This window comes from Sphaeramia orbicularis, chromosome 1, assembly GCF_902148855.1.
Source record: "Sphaeramia orbicularis chromosome 1, fSphaOr1.1, whole genome shotgun sequence".
NCBI classification, from domain to species: domain Eukaryota; kingdom Metazoa; phylum Chordata; class Actinopteri; order Kurtiformes; family Apogonidae; genus Sphaeramia; species Sphaeramia orbicularis.
The window spans coordinates 48,270,344-48,287,024 of NC_043957.1; the positions used below are offsets into that span (position 1 = coordinate 48,270,344).

General features: G+C 35.2%; 1 protein-coding gene across 2 annotated transcripts in view; it reads right to left on the reverse strand.

The window, feature by feature from the left end:
- Positions 1-4,074: 4,074 nt before the first annotated feature.
- coro2aa (coronin 2Aa) overlaps positions 4,075-16,681 on the reverse strand; it is a 119,638-nt gene continuing 107,031 nt past the window's right edge. For both annotated transcript variants that reach the window (XM_030140255.1, XM_030140264.1), the window contains exons 9-12: positions 9,350-9,462; positions 9,175-9,265; positions 8,617-8,876; positions 4,075-5,659 (exon numbers count right to left, since the gene is read on the reverse strand). In XM_030140255.1, coding sequence (XP_029996115.1) covers positions 5,522-5,659; positions 8,617-8,876; positions 9,175-9,265; positions 9,350-9,462 — 602 coding nt within the window. In that variant the 3' untranslated portion in view covers positions 4,075-5,521. The remainder of the gene's footprint in view (positions 5,660-8,616; positions 8,877-9,174; positions 9,266-9,349; positions 9,463-16,681) is intronic.

A 16,681-nucleotide genomic window follows, 5' to 3' on the forward strand; every position in this document is an offset into this window, starting at 1 on the left:
TACCAAAGAAAGCACTAGGAATAGAATTGGCTCCACTTCAGAATCCCATTTGTTGTGTTTATCATTTATTTCCTCTGAGATTAAAAACACAAGCCTGGAAATGCATTTACAAGAAATCAAAGACTATTGCATAATAAATGATTACACTTTTCTCCAACACCACTGGTAAAGAGAAGTCTGCCGGACAGTAGGAAGCAACCTCCATGGAGTTGGAACTCAGAGTGTGACAAAACACCAACATAAAGTGTTACCGTCAGGGGTTGTCTCACCACATGCCTAAAGAACAACGTCAGTGCTTGGTATAGATTCTATTCTAACACCGTTACTCCTAAAGACTCTTCCTCATTTTTATGATGGCGATGGCAGAGAATGTTGTCTAACATGTTGATTCAAAATCTGCCGTACATGTTCAAGTGAATGGATGAGCGGTGATGGTGAGTGCTATAGATGATCCGCATCATCAAACCATTCAAGCATTGAAAAAACTCCTCCCATCAGGCCTCTCTGCTTATTTGTCACCTGTGTGTTTTAAACAAATTTTACTGCTCTGTGCCACAGTTCATTAGATAGATGTGTGTATACTCTGGTTATGTGCCCATCTCTTCTACTTTTCAGTGGAACAGTGTTTCTATGTCTATACTGGCGTGAACATCAAGTATTGTTTTAAGACAGAAAAAATGTAAACTTGTAGATTTTTCATGACAGTCTAAGTGCAGACTCAGATAGAGTGCAAAAAACCCCCACTAATTTAGCCACAAAATAGAAAACACTTGTAGCATCTGTATTTTTAAGCCTAGCGATAGCAACTAAATTGCATTACTGTGTATTTTCGGAACAATCATTTCTTTTTTAAAGAGTTTATGGCTGCTAATCTTTTTCAGGCTGCTGCATCTTCTAGTGTGCATTTTGTTTTTATTCCAAATAGATGTCAGGCAATCAAAAAGATGAAAAATGTCTGAGTGGTATACGAGGAGGCAGAGACTCAAATAGTAGGGAGTTAACAGGATCTGCAAGTGCACGGCTGTTTCTGTTCAGCAAACTGCAAAATGTTTGTGTTTGACAGGAACTGACTGACGTGTTTTTTGTTGGCTCTTCTGCTGAATCAAACAAGGTCTACAAAAGCACATACACTGCATCTGACTGGTGATTTAATCATGTCTAATGTGATTAATATTTTTACATAAGAAAAATAGTACACCTTTTTTTTTTTAACAAATACATTTACATTTAAATAAAAATAAAATCAAAATAAAAGTACTAAAGTGTGTCAGGCACAATAAGGCTCTTATGAACCCAGAAACAAACCTTAGATGAAATGTTTTATTGAGAACAGACATTTACCAGTGAATGCTATACTTCACTTTGCAGCTACATTATTGCTCCAGTATAACACACAGACAGATTGTCAGAGATTGCATGCTTTAATACCGAGAGATTTCAGGATTGAAATGTTTTTTTTTCCCTCTCTCTTACTTGGCTTCGTCAGCATTGTGTTTTTCTTTCTTTTTTTTCTCAAACTGCAGAATAATCATTGGATCTTCTGCAGTCAAATGGCTACAGTTTTCTGTGCAGTAATGCAATCACCACTGTGCAAACAATATGATGATTCATTAATAAAGGATGGTGCATTTTAAACACAGCAGAAGGAAATACAGTCATGAATTTCCTATTTCATTTTACCTTGCTCATTGTTCATTCATAGTAAATCTTAGGTATTGCAATTGTACTATATGGCAGTTACTGCAGGTTTCTTTTCAACAGAAGCTTGTACACAGTGAAAATCAGAAAAGGTGAGCATGTTCATGTAGTGAGGTTATAGTACTAGCTGAAATAGAGGCTATGATCAAACAAAATAGTTGCATTTCATCAAAAGTGTAAAAGTGGGATCAACTTTAATCACTGATGAGTTTAGAGAAGCGGTGATATGATTTTGTGTTGGACCTTTAATGATGTTGGAGGACAAAAAAAAAAAAAAAAAGAGATGCATTAGATGTCAAAATACCCTGACTTTTAGCTCCACTCATATTTTTACACAATCTGACCAGTTGTCTTTCTTTGCTAGATCCTCCCCGACACTTAATTTTTTACTTTTTTTTTTTTTTTCAGAGAAATCTTTTAAGTTTCTGGTAATATCAAGACTATTTCCTTAGATTTGACAAAGCTCTGTTGAAATCACCTAAAACAGACAGAGGTGTTAAAGCATAACCAGTTTATTTGTAAACTAGCCTTGTACGCTAGTAGTGATTTGTCTTAACTGCATTTTTCCAAGGATGTAATTTTCTGTCTCAGAGGAAACAATTTATAAGTACAGGGTGGGGAAGCAAAATTTACAATGAACATTTAGTTGTTTTTTCTCAACAGGCCCTACGTCAGTTGTTTTGAAACCAAACATATACTGATGTCATAATCATACCTAACACTATTATCCATACCTTTTCAGAAACTTTTGCCCATATGAGTAATCAGGAAAGCAAACGTCAAAGAGTGTGTGATTTGCTGAATGCACTCGTCACACCAAAGGAGATTTCAAAAATAGTTGGAGTGTCCATAAAGACTGTTTATAATGGAAAGAAGAGAATGACTATGAGCAAAACTGTTATGAGAAAGTCTGGAAGATACTATTAAAGAAGAATGGGAGAAGTTGTCACCCGAATATGTGAGGAACACTTGCGCAAGTTTCAGGAAGCGTGTGAAGGCAGTTATTGAGAAAGAAGGAGGACACATAGAATAAAAACATTTTCTATTATGTACATTTTCTTGTGGCAAATAAATTGTCATGACTTTCAATAAACTAATTGGTCATATACTGTCTTTCGATCCCTGCCTCAAAATATTGTAAATTTTGCTTCCCCACCCTGTACAAAACCAATCTTTCGTAGTAGACCCAATTCTACTTCTAGCATTGCTCTAATACCTCCTCTGGTAAACATGGATGTGATTTAACTTATTGCAGTAGTTCTTGCAGTGTAGAAATAAAAACAGTCACTTAAAATTTAATTCTGGGGTGAACAAACCACCTAAGTACCCTTGAGCAAATCCAGTGGCTGACTGCAGAAACAGCATTCCCAACATGGTGGGAATGTGTTCAGACTTGTCAGATGACAGTCGTCCGGTGTTGTCGTTTGTGGACAGTCATCCAGGGAGGTCGTTGTGCTAGAACCGTCCTGCTAACAGGGTCACAGGGGTCACACGTCACAATAGTATTGAAGCTGTGCATCTGTGTGTTTCTGGGTCAGTGTGGCATTTTCCATGTTCTACCTGTTGCACAAATGGCAATAAAACATGGGCCAAATCTACAGAATTGTCATGTTGCTTGCCCCTTGCCTCTACATAAAAACAGCCATGCATTGTTGTTTATATTTTGTATTTGACTGGTTATCTTCGGATCAGTCAACAGCTACTTTTTTGTTTTGCCTATTTGCATTTCTGTGATATATGCTTATTTACATGTCAAAAAGTATTTTTCTCAACAACTACATGAGACAAGGGAATGTTTTCTTTTCTTGTTTGTTTAAAAAGTACATGTCAAAAAAGGCGGTAAGGATACTGAAAGATATAAGAAACTGGTCCGATGGTGCTATGGCAGAAACTAGAAACACCATTTAGAGGTTCCCTGAGGGAAAACATTTATATTTGTGAAGTAAAACTGGATTTTACCAGCGGCTCAGTGTGAAATATTAGTACATTTTACAGTTATTTAAGCTTCGGCAGTTGGTTTAACATAAAAGTACTTTACAAAGCTTGGACAAAACTCTTACAGAACTCCCTGTAGCATGTAAAAAAAAATCTTTATGAGAGAAAAAGAACTGCAGCTGTTTGCACTCACATCTGTTCCACAATGTGTTTTCTCAGTGGGTTTGTTCTACATAGCAGATATATTTTATGGTAGCATCCTAAAATAAAATTACACCAGTCAAGTATAAAATTATTGAATAAGTTGTAAAATAAAGCAGTTATTTTGTTTATACTACAGAGGCAGATTAGTAATCACAATATCAGAGCACTTAAGATGTTAATCTCCCTTTTGTACTCGACACATTCATGGTGTTAATTTGAAAATGTGATTGATTTTTACATATTTTTTTACTGTTGTATGAGCCTGAACAGGCACACATACGGAAAACACCAGTAAATTACAAAAACATCTTAGCTCAACATCCACCATTTGCTTTTTACAGCTTTCAGCAGGACTGTCGACAGTTTGCTGATCAAACTCTTCCTGCTGAGGAAGGCTTGATATGTGGTCGTAGTGAAAGTACTGCTAACAAGGCTAGAATAAATGAACATTCAACACTTAACATTCAGCATCCAGAAGAAGAAACCCAACCTGGGAAAACACACTGAGGGAATAGTTTAACATTCTGTTAACATGCTAAGGGTTAGCACCAACCAAATCAAAATGCTTTATCCAGGTAGCTTAACAGTCTCAAACACATTTATTAGTATGATATATATCTTTAGTTTGAGCCTTTCAAACCCTGAATCACATAGATGACATTTAGTCGTTTTATTTGAGGTTAAAAGTCAACTTTTTTGGCTTGTAATAATATATTTTTTTGACAAACAGAAGTAGGTTGACTATCTAAATAACTATTTTTCCTCACAGTGACTCAAAACCAGTAAAAAGTACACAGGTTTTCATTCTTTTTACAGTTTGATTTGTGTATTTTCCAAAATTACAATCTCAATTTCAAATTTCAAGTATGTGGTTTTAAATGACCGGTATTGTGTTATTGACTGCATTTTAAAAATAAATTAAAAAGTAAGATTGCTACATGGCATCAGTTAAAAACATGACAGTACTGTGAAACAACTCAAAGCGAAAAAAAACAAAAACGGAAGGATTTTTTTTCACCAATTAAGAAATGAAAAATAAAAACAATCGCAGCTCACTTGGACCTGGGAGCACGGTATAGTCATTCATGTAGCTCACTTTCATTCATTGCAGACGTACACACCACAGCCATGTCCAATTACAGTAGTTTAAATACAGAAAAAAAAAAAAATCACCAAGCATAGAAAATAAATTCAGCGTTATCTTACAATCACACAGGATGTCTGCTCCAAACCTTGCAACAACTTTCAAACAATATGCAAACAGCCACATCAGTCAGTCAAACTGGCTCAGACATCCTTTTCTCTCTCTCAGCTACTAAGAGCATAAAAAAGCTAAAAATTGCAATAAACTTGCATAGCTGTGCAGCGTACAAAAGAAAACAAGGGGAAGGTTGAGGGGTGCAGAGTTTTAAAACTGGTTATGACATGGATAAGACTCAGTGTTTAAAAGTGTATGTACATGAAGAAAGAATATGTGCACCTTGTGTAGAATCGAAGGAACAATAGTACGACAGCAGAACGTTCAGGTGATACTGGCTTTAAATTATCCCTGTGCAGTGAGTATGAGGAGCTCGAAGGAAGAAAAGAGGTGAATCAGGTGCTTTGAAAATGGGGTTAGTAGGTTTGTACAGTTATGCATGTGTCCTGTGGGGAGGTGAAGTCGACTCTGTAGTACGAGCAAGTCTTAAAGTGAACTCGGAGTCTGTGTGTTTTTGACGTTCTTGATCTCCAGCTCCAGCTGTTTGATGCGAACATCTCTCTGGTTGAGAAGCTCCCTCAGCCGTCGGATCTCCTCCTGCTGCTTGTGGAACTTGAGCCGCAGCTATGGACAAAACACAAAATTGTAAATTATATCAAGGGTGTTATTTGTAGTGGAAATCAGGCAGGTGATCTAGTTTTGTCACATCAGGCTATAGTTTTAATTTGGTTTATTGACAATGTTGAGTGGTCCATCTGACTTAAACTTAAAGGGATGATTTGTAAAAAAAAAAAAAAAAAAGAAAATTCCAGCTACCAACAGAGGGGGGCAGCATTTTATCAGAAAGTTGTGGTATTGATGTCCAACCCAAAAACGCACATTTCATCTGTACGACAGCATATTAGGGCCACATAAGAAAACTAGAAGCACTCGGAGAGAGCAGACCTCCGCCAAGGCAGATCAGTGATCGTGCCCCCCACCCCTGATCACCACCAAAATTTAATCATTTGTTCCTTGTGCCAGTACCAACATTTCCTGAAATTTTCATCCAAATCTGTCCTTAACTTTTTGAGTTATCTTGCACACAGACAAATAAACAAACAAACAAACAGACAAACCAACGCCGGCAAAAACATAACCTCCTTGGCAGAAGTAATAAAAACACTTGTCACTATGAGAATAAAGTTGTAAAATATCATGACAAAACCCCTAATTTTATGAGAATAGTCGAATACAAAAAGAGTCATAATTTTGCCCTCACTGCAGCCAAGAAAATGCTGGCATTGAGATGGCAGCCGCCTCATACTTTATAACAGCAACAATGGATCAATTATTTTCTAGATATAGTTATGGTGGAGAGGTCAGTGGCCCAGATGCATGCAGCCAGTCTAAAAACCCTTAGTATGTGGAATGCAGTTCACATTATAGTTAAAGAAAGAGTTTAACATAATTATCTATGACTATCCTGATCATCTATCTGTTTATATCTGTAAATTATATTGTTTTTCATCTATATATGTGTATTTGTTTTTATTACTGGTTTTCGTATTTTGAGATCCAGGTTGGGTTGGTATGGGGTCACCATTGGTTCTGGGGGGGAGTGTTATACTTGGTGTGTCACAAAATTTTATATTATAAAATGGGAATTTTTTTCTTTTTTTTGTATTGTACGTTTGGAGATGCACAATGAAAATAAATTTAAAAATTGGTATAAAAAAAAAAAGAGGCATAATATCACGAGAATAGTCATAATATTTCTAATGTTATAAGCATAAAGTTGTAGTTTAAAAAAAACACTCAATTTAACAAAAATAATGTACTTTTATGAAATTAAAGTCGTCGAATTTAAGAATAAAGCCATAATATTAGGAGAATAACGTAATTTAAAAACAGGTGGAGAAAATATCATAATTTACAAGAATAAAGTCATACCAACTTATTGCATAATGAAGGACTCAGAACATTTTGTTAGGTTCTACTTTCATTTGGGGTTTAGGCATGGCAAAATACTGAGCCTATTAGCCACGCCCACCATCAACACATTATCATTTGTCGTCTGGTCCAAACAGAAGTGAAAGGCTTACAATTTCTAAATTATGACTGTTTATTGCACTATTGTGAATTTATTTTCAAAATATTCATCTCATATAAGTATGACATTATTTTCATTAAATGATGAGGTTTTTTTAAAACTACAACTTTACTCTCAAAATATTATGACTTTCTTCTCAAATATTACAACTTTATTCTCGTAAAATTATGACTCTTTTTGTATTCGACTTTATTCTCATAAAATTACAGGTTAAGTAATTGTTATAAACATATATGTTTTCCAGTATAAAAATAAATTGTCATAGTTTTTAACTACATAGAAAATCTTCTTAACATAATCAGCCAAGTACTTAGTCTTTTTGTGGGATTAGTTGACAATAATAAAAACATCCTTTACTTTAACTTCTCGGGTGAAATATAATGAGTCGTAACAATCTGATTTGAGAAGGTTAGACTTTTTTGAATTCTTTCTCTGCAAAACAGCATTACACTTTAGGATGTAATAGAGAAAAAAAATTGAAAAAAGAAAAAAGAAAACTGTCAATAAAAATATAAAAAAAACCTCTGGTAGTACTAGAAAATAACATTCTTTCATTTAACTCAGTGGTTTCCAACCTTTTTGGCTCGTGACCCCATTTTAACGTCACACATTTCTGGCGACCCCAGACATTCAAAACAGACACTTTTCTGTTTTTTGCAAAATTTATTTGTTTTTGATCATGTAATAGTTTGCTATACTATTTTGCTAATAAACATTAATTTTAGATGACATTTAGTCTATATAATGTATATTATTATGGACGGAGGCAGTAAAGCCAGGTGTAGATTACTGCACAAAGTGAGAATTTGATTTTCCTTGGTCAGGATATGTACAGTCAGTCCAGCTTGTATTTACGAGGCTGACAATTAATACTGAACAAACAATAACTCAAAGTATGAATTATGAAAGAGCTGCAGCATCTGAAACTGACCACAATGAACATTTGAAAGAGAAACAGTACCACAGTGCTTCAGTTTAAGCTTCACAGTTTGTCTTTTATGTCTGTCATTGTCTCTCTCAACTCACCATAATTTTTTTTATTAGTAAGTTTTTACTCTTGTTTTTATCAATTACTTAAATTTCAGGCAACCCCATTTGAATTCCAGGCGACACCACGTGGGATCCCGACCCCAAGGTTGAAAAACTCTGATTTAAATGCATCTGCTGTCTGCCTTTAACATTCACCCTGTCCCCCAAATTCCTTTCAAATCCATGAAAAAATTCCAGCTTGTGTCCACGTGTACTGTGTAAAAACTGTATGATGTCTTATATTTGTGCTTTGCATTATCTTGTATTCTTCACTGCAAATTTCAAAGAAAAGGGTTCTATGGTGGCGCACCAATTGCAGCAGCCCAGTGTCCCTAATCATCGATCGAAATCTCGTTTGATGTACTCTGTGCTGTATGTACGCTGTGCTGTCAAATGACAATAAAATCTGTCATCTGTAAAACTGCAGAATGTAACTATAATCTAACAAACCCTCTCGTACCTCATTCTCTGTCCTTGGAGGAGAGCAAAGTGCAAGGTCTTCTCCGTTGCTAACCGGCGTCCGATTCCTGTCCTGGTCCGTCAGAGTGCTGTCCTCTTTGCCATCTTTGGTGCCTAGTTGGTCCTGAATGTACGCGAGCTGTAGCATCCCCGGCCGACTCTGAGACCTGCGAGTGTCCACGACGTTTCCCTGCCCTTTTCCCAGCTCTGACAACGACTCTGCTACTTGACTTCCAGGCTTCAGAGACATCAACACCGGGCCTGAACATGAAGGACAGCATCCAGGAGAAAGATGAGCTACTTAGTCTCTATATTTTATTCATGCCCAGTGGACTGCTTACTACGAAGGCTCCACTAGACCTTCAGACATGCAAATATTCCATTTAGCTTGGTTTGATATTTGTCTGAGAAAAGAAAACACTATGAGAAGGATATTAATAATATTTTTTTGTCGTCTCAAAAACTGATATCGGAGTTTTCTAATATTATTTGTAATGTTATGGCAAAATAATACTGTAGTTAATATTGAGATGCTGATTTCTGCTAGATTATTTCTGACCTTTGTCGATCCCGCTGAGCCATTCCTCTGCAGTCAAAGCAGGGATGTTACCAGCTGTCATTGGATAAATGTCTTCTTGGTACGACTCCGACTGCAAACGTCCACATTCACATGAAACGAGTTAGTTCTGAGTAAAAAGGGTTTCTTCTAAATGTACCAGAGTTTGGACTCTTACCCTGCGTGGTACAATCATGGAAAGAGGCTCAATGACACTCTTGATTGTCACCAGTTTGTAGAACCTGAACACTTCACAGGAGCTCACATCCAGGCCTCTTTTTGGCATCACACCTGGTAAAGGACACAGCAACATTTAAAGGAGCTATATTAACCCTTTCATACATACTGGTCACTCCAGTGGACAGTTAATCTACAGCTGTTCTCTTGTACAGGGTGGGGAAGCAAAATTTACAATATTTTGAGGCAGGGATTGAAAGACAGTGTATGACCAATTAGTTTATTGAAAGTCATGAGAATTTATTTGCCTCAAGAAAATTTACATCATAGAAAATGTTTTTATTCTATGTGTCCTCCTTCTTTCTCAATAACTGCCTTCACACGCTTCCTGAAACTTGCGCAAGTGTTCCTCAAATATTGGGGTGACAACTTCTCCCATTCTTCTTTAATAGTATCTTCCAGACTTTCTCCTAATAGTTTTGCTCATAGTCATTCTCTTCTTTCCATTATAAACAGTCTTTATGGACACTCCAACTATTTTTGAAATCTCCTTTGGTGTGACGAGTGCATTCAGCAAATCACACACTCTTTGACGTTTGCTTTCCTGATTACTTATATGGGCAAAAGTTTCTGAAAAGGTATGGATAATAGTGTTAGGTATGACTATGACATCAGTATATGTTTGGTTTTGAAACAGTTGACGTAGTGCCTGCTGAGAAAAAAACAACTAAATGTTCATTGTAAATTTTACTTCCCCACCCTGTATATTCATGGGTTTTGTTGTTTTAGTTCCATATCAGCCAACACAGTGGACACTTATGCACCATCCCATAATACACTGACATTCATACCACTACTGTAACTGCGCTGTTCTTGATAAACCTGATCTGGAGTAACATGTTTGAGTGTAAATCAATTGCTAGTTGTTATTAGACTGTAATTAACATTTTTCTTAAACAAAAAGTTTATTTTTTGCATATTATCTCCATGAAATGAGTAATAACTAGTATTATAGCACTGGTCAACAACAAATTTATTGTTTAAGTTTTTTGAGCTGATTTAGGATAATTTTGCTGTGCTGAATCCAAAAATCACATTAATTTTGCTCAATCAGGTCAACTTTCTGAACTATGCTACATATTGGCTTTTTAACATTTTTGCTTACATTTATGGGCATTTTCACATCATATGATACAAAATTCTTTCATATTTCTTGCAATAAACAAGTTCTGAAGATTTTACTTTTGCCAATTTATGATTAATGGTTTTTTTAATATTACAGGTGAATGAAATGGCTTCGACTAGAAGATCTTGCAAAAATAAGCCTGACGTATTCTACTACATCTGCGGTGAATACACCATTGTACCTAACAGGAATCAAGTGATGAAATGATTTTTTTTTCTCTTAAAACCTATTTTGGGTGAGAGCTATATAAAAAAATCAACTGATAAAGTCACAAAAATGTAATCAATTTTGTGAAAAGATCAAATTTTTCAAAGTCAAATTAGCAAAAAAACCTGACCTGATTGAGAAAAACAGATGTCATTTTTGGATTTAGCGGTGCAAAATGGTCCTAATTCAGTTGAAAAAACCTAGACAACTTGCAAAAAATATTTTTTGTAACCCAGTGTAGTATTATAATAAAATGTGAGAAAACATCAGATTGGCTCCATTAAAAAAATGTATTCCGTAGTTTTCACACAGTTTATCACCTTTTGATATTGCATTTTAAATACATGTTTCTTTGCTTGTAGAAGCCAATAACGTAATAACGACCGATAACATAATAAATCTGCCATTTTTAAACTGCAATAGGCCAATAACGTAATAGAATTCTGAATCGATGACGTAATAACTTTTGGCCAATAACGTAATAACTTATTACGTTATTGGCCTGGTAAAAAAATTTTTTGCAAATGTAATAACTGAGCAAATAATGTAATAATATATTAATGTCACTGTATTTTAGTTTCATTTATTAGATATAACTGTGATAAAATTTCTCTCTCTCTCCCTCTCTCTCTCAATAATCAGCCAATAACGTGACAAATTATCATGTACTTGGCCAAAAGTTATTACGTTATCGGTTCAGAACTTTTATTACGTTATTGGCCAGTTATTACGTTATTGGCTTATTACATTTAAAAAATGGCAAATTTATTACTTTATCGGCCATTATTACAAATTAAACGCATGGCGTCCAGCTGAGTGGACGTTTTTGTAACTCCATTAACCCTTTCATGCATAGTGGTCACTACAGTGGACAGCTGTTCAAAGGTGTTGTTCTCTTGTATATTTATGGGTTTTGTTGGTTTAGTTCCATATCAGCCAATACGGTGGATACGCTTATGCATCATCCCATACACTGTAATTCATACCATTATTGTAAATTTGCTGTTCTAGATAAACCTGATCTGCACTAACATGTTTGAATGTAAAACAAAATGCTATTTGTTATTGGACTGCAATTAACTGTTTTTTTTTTTGTTTGTTTTTTTTTGTTTGTTTGTTTTTTACAAAAAGTTGTTGTTGTTTTTTTGCATATTATCTCCATGCAGATATGTTAAAATGTGAGAAAACATCAGATTAGCAGCATTAAACATGTTTTTATTTCATAGTTTTCACACAGTATATCAGTAAATACATGTTTCTTTGCTTCTTTAGCTGAGTGGACATTTTTGTAACTCCATGAACTCCAGGTTTATAAATGTTTTTCTTTTTTTTTCCATGCCTTAAGAGAAACAAAAAACACTCAGGAAAAAAAAAAAAAATCTTGATTAAGGTTCGCATTATTCATGCATGAAAGGGTTAAAAATCGGTTCATTAAAAAATTTCAATCCCATTGTTTTTTTCATGCCTAAAGAGTAATAAAAACACCCAGGAAAAAAATCTTGACTAAGGTCCTCATAATTCATGCATCAAAGGGTTAAGACTGTTTTTTAATTGTCAGTATACAGTACATGCACCACACACCGAAATTTAACTTCTGTTTTTAACCCATCACTAGAACATGCGTGAACACACCACACATTGCAGACTAGCAGCAGTAGGATGGCCATATCATCCGCCCGGGGAGCAAACGGGGGGTTAAATGCCTTGCTCAAGGGCACATCAGCTAACAACTTTTCCAGCCACTCCATGGAATCGAACTAGTGACCTTTCAGTCACAAGCGGACTCTCCTGCCCTCTAAGCCAAGGCTGCCCCCTACATGTAATAATTCCACCTTAAAACTTTCAAATATATCTTAAAAGCATCATTAGTGTTCAGAAAAAAATTAGGAGTGTCAAATGTACTTTACGACAGTGTTATTTTAAGCAGCTGTCAAAATAAGTGACTATGAGTTTTGCATTTGATGGAGAAAACTAGACAATAAACCAGGGTACAGATGTGTGTAGCATTAAACAATGATCTTTATACTTTTTTCAGTGAGTGATTCAGTCTGTGGATACATAGTGTTTATTCATTGGTGGTTTTGGTTGTATTAACTGTGTTCTGGTACACAACTTCCCCCTGCTGGTGAGAGTTTGGAACATTAATACTACATATCAGCCCTTTAACTGTGAGTAAACTGTAAATGGTCGCTACATTACCTGCAGATCAATAAACGCTTTATTTTTATGTATTCAACTGTACAATAAGTAAGTACTCTATTCGTCCATTTAACAAAACATGATATATACATACATACATTTTGGAGTTCTATATTAAACATGGGTGAAAAGGTGTAGGCAGAAGCAACAGCTTATTTATGACTACCCTATTTACAAAAAGGAAAATTGCAGAAACAAAACAACACAACAAGATGGTGCAGTTTTAAACGATAATATATATAAACAAATAATATAATCTAAGCAAAATCTTAAATTCATACTGATAATTGGCTTAGTTTATCCAGATATTTTATATTTATTGAACACCTTAATTTTGTAAACGATATGTAAACGGATAGAAAAATAATTAAGGGCTCTGAGACAAAACATCAGTCTAAAAGGTAGTACACATACAATTCATGTGACTCTTCCTAATATCAGATGGTGGAATAGTGTTCTCTGTGTTCTGAAGTGTTCAGATCTCTGCTGCTGTCACTTCACCTGATCTACGATTTCACTGGTTTGTCTATTCAAATGCTGAAGGCTTATTTGCACAGCAGCTTTGCTTACAGGTGCAAAAGAGGCGGCAGCACAGTAGCTCAGTTTTCAATCAGGAATCAACATCCACATAATGTACACATTCAACAATAAGAGTAAAACAAGTGGTGCCAGGCACAACAAACCCCACCCCTCGCACATATTGTAGCCTATTTTGGCATCGATCCAGCTGATGTCATCATGTCTATGCGTGTGGTGATGTCAGCATATCAACTGCCTCTATATACAGGGGTTGGACAAAATAATGGAAACACCTTCACCTCAAGATGATAATGCCCCAATCCATACAGCTAGAATTGTTAAAGAATGGCATGAGGAACATTCTAATGAAGTTGAGCATCTCGTATGGCCGGCACAGTCCCCAGACCTCAACATTATTGAGCATTTATGGTCAGTTTTAGAGATTCAAGTAAGACGTCGATTTCCACCGCCATCGTCTCTAAAAGAGTTGGAGGGTATTCTAACTGAAGAATGGCTTAAAATTCCTTTGGAAACAATTCACAAGTTGTATGAATCAATACCTCGGAGAATTGAGGCTGTAATTGCCGCAAAAGGCGGACCTACACCATATTAAATTATATTTTGTTGATTTTTTAAGGTGTTTCCATTATTTTGTCCAACCCCTGTATGTGCCAAGTCTGACGTAAATTGAAATAAAATTGATGTTTTATAGGCATTTGTAATATTGCTCATTATAAGTAAATGGGATAAGAAAAAAGATTTTAAAACTTCAAAAAAATTTTTAACTTTGACCTACTTTTCCCAAAATGTAATGACATTTATTCTGGGTCACTGGCAATCTATAAACCAAATTTGGCATGAATTCAACAAATAGTTTTGCTGCTACAGACATTTGAAATTTCACCCATTATAAGTAAATGAAAAAAAAAAAAAAAAAAAAAAAAGAAAAATTCATAAAAAATTTTAACTTCAAATCTAATTTGTTATTTCATCACTCCTAAAATTAAAAGTAAACAAATGAATACTCAACAGCCATGTTGGAGACTTTGTAATCACATGGATTCAGATCACACACACGTTTTGGAAATGCTCAAATATCCAACCCTTCCGGGGGAAGGTTCACTCAGCTCTCTGTGAGGTGTTGGGATACACAATCCCAAATTCTTGTCTTGTTCTGTACCTCGGACATTTGGAAGAATCAGTGCATAAAGAAGACATATCTTGTCAAGATCCTTCTGGTGGCCAGGAAGAAGGCCATAACAAAGAACTGGCTTAAGACAGATGCTCTATCTTATAAACAATGGATTTCAATATAGATGATACACTTGTCATGGAACATCTGACATATAAACTGAAGTGAAAAGAAAATCTCTTTATGAAAAACTGGGGAAAATGGCTGACATTCAGAGACAAATGCATCTATTAAGGGACCTTAATATTCTGTCACCATCACAGGCTGTTCTTTTCATCTGTTTGTTTGTTTGTTTGTTTTTTGTTTTTTTGTTTTTTTTGTTCTCTTCCTGCTCCTCAACCTGAGGAGACTGTTTTATACTGTTAAAAATTAAGAAATAAAAATTGTTACCAAAAAAAAAAAAATTAACTTCAACCTACTTGTCGCAAAATGTAATGAGATCTGTTCTGGCTCACTGGCAATCTATAAACCCAATTTGGTATGAATTCAACCAATAGTTTTGCAGCTAGAGTGTTAACAAACCAAACCAAACCAAACCAAAAACAATACCCCTTGCCCCTCTTTCGGGGGGTGGGGTAAAAAATAAAGCACCTGGTTTAACGGAGTGTGATTTCTGGTGAACTGGGCCATGTAATATGATAATTTTTGTTACATAATATGCTCTATTGCTTATATTGTTGTATCTCATAACATACACTTAACAGCAACATGTTTTGTTTTATTTCATCCGGTCAATGCAGACAATAAATACACAAGAGCAACACAAAAACATGGAAAACACAGAACAGTGTCATTCTGAACACTAAAAGAGGGTCTACATCCGCTGAACAGAGGCAGTTTCACCAGAACACCACGCTTATTAAATTATCCAGCAGAAATAAAAAGAGAAATATAAAGGTAATGGCATTATTTTATATGTTGTTACAGGGTGCAGTGAAAAGGCTCTAAATAAAAGGAGACAAAAATTAAAATATGAGTTACATATCTTTCAATTGTGTTTATAATTAAAAACATAGGTCTTTTCATGTGCTCATTTTACAAAAACTGTTTATTGTACACTGAATTTTTCAAAATTTCCTATATCAGTGTAAGCATTGATATCTGGAAATGAAATAATGTACTGGGATATGAGATTCTGGCCATCCTGTATCTATGAATGTATCTCTAAAATTACTGATACTGATGCATTGGCTTCAAAAGTAAAATCACTTGCACACTACCAGACAATCCTTTAGTTTTTCAGCTTATCAGCATGTTTTACATTTAACCCATAAAGACCCAGAGCTACTTTTGTGGTACGTTCCAAATAATTTTTTCTCTATATTTAACTTTTTTTCAAGTGATTTATCACCATTCATTATAATATTACCCTCTGTATTTTGTGTCTTTTCAGTGAATATCGTGTATTTTCCTATATTTAATTCATTGATCATGTACATGTTCATAAAAGCTCAGTTTAAAGTTGAGGGTTATTATATCAGAAACAGAAAAAAACAGAAGAAAAAGTGACTTTTCCGCAAAGATATCAAAAACTGTATCTAAAAAAAATACGACCAATGGCCCTGTGGCTTACCGGCCAAATTAAAAGCTTTGGGAAATATATTCAGGTGCCATTTATTATCACCCAGTTATGTGTATTTATTATATTACAGAAATAGCCCATGTTTTGGTCATATTCCAATCAGATCTGTAAAAAAATTCAAATTCCAACTTGATATCATTGATACTGATTTATTGGATCAATCCACCTCCTATCTCTTATAATGGGAAAATTTTTCAAAGTCACACCAAATCCAGAATCAGACCTGGATCGAAATAATTTCAATACCTTGTGTTGACATCATCATACAGAAGCTGTATACCAAGTTTGAAGTCAATCAGAACTGGAGTTTCGGAGAAAAAGACAATTGAAATGTTTTCCCCATAAGAGCCCATGTGAAATTTTCCGTCAGTTCCCGGATCCAGAAGAAGATCCTGATCAGCATGTGGCCATTATGTTTTGGTCATCTCCCCATCAGGGCTGGAGTGTA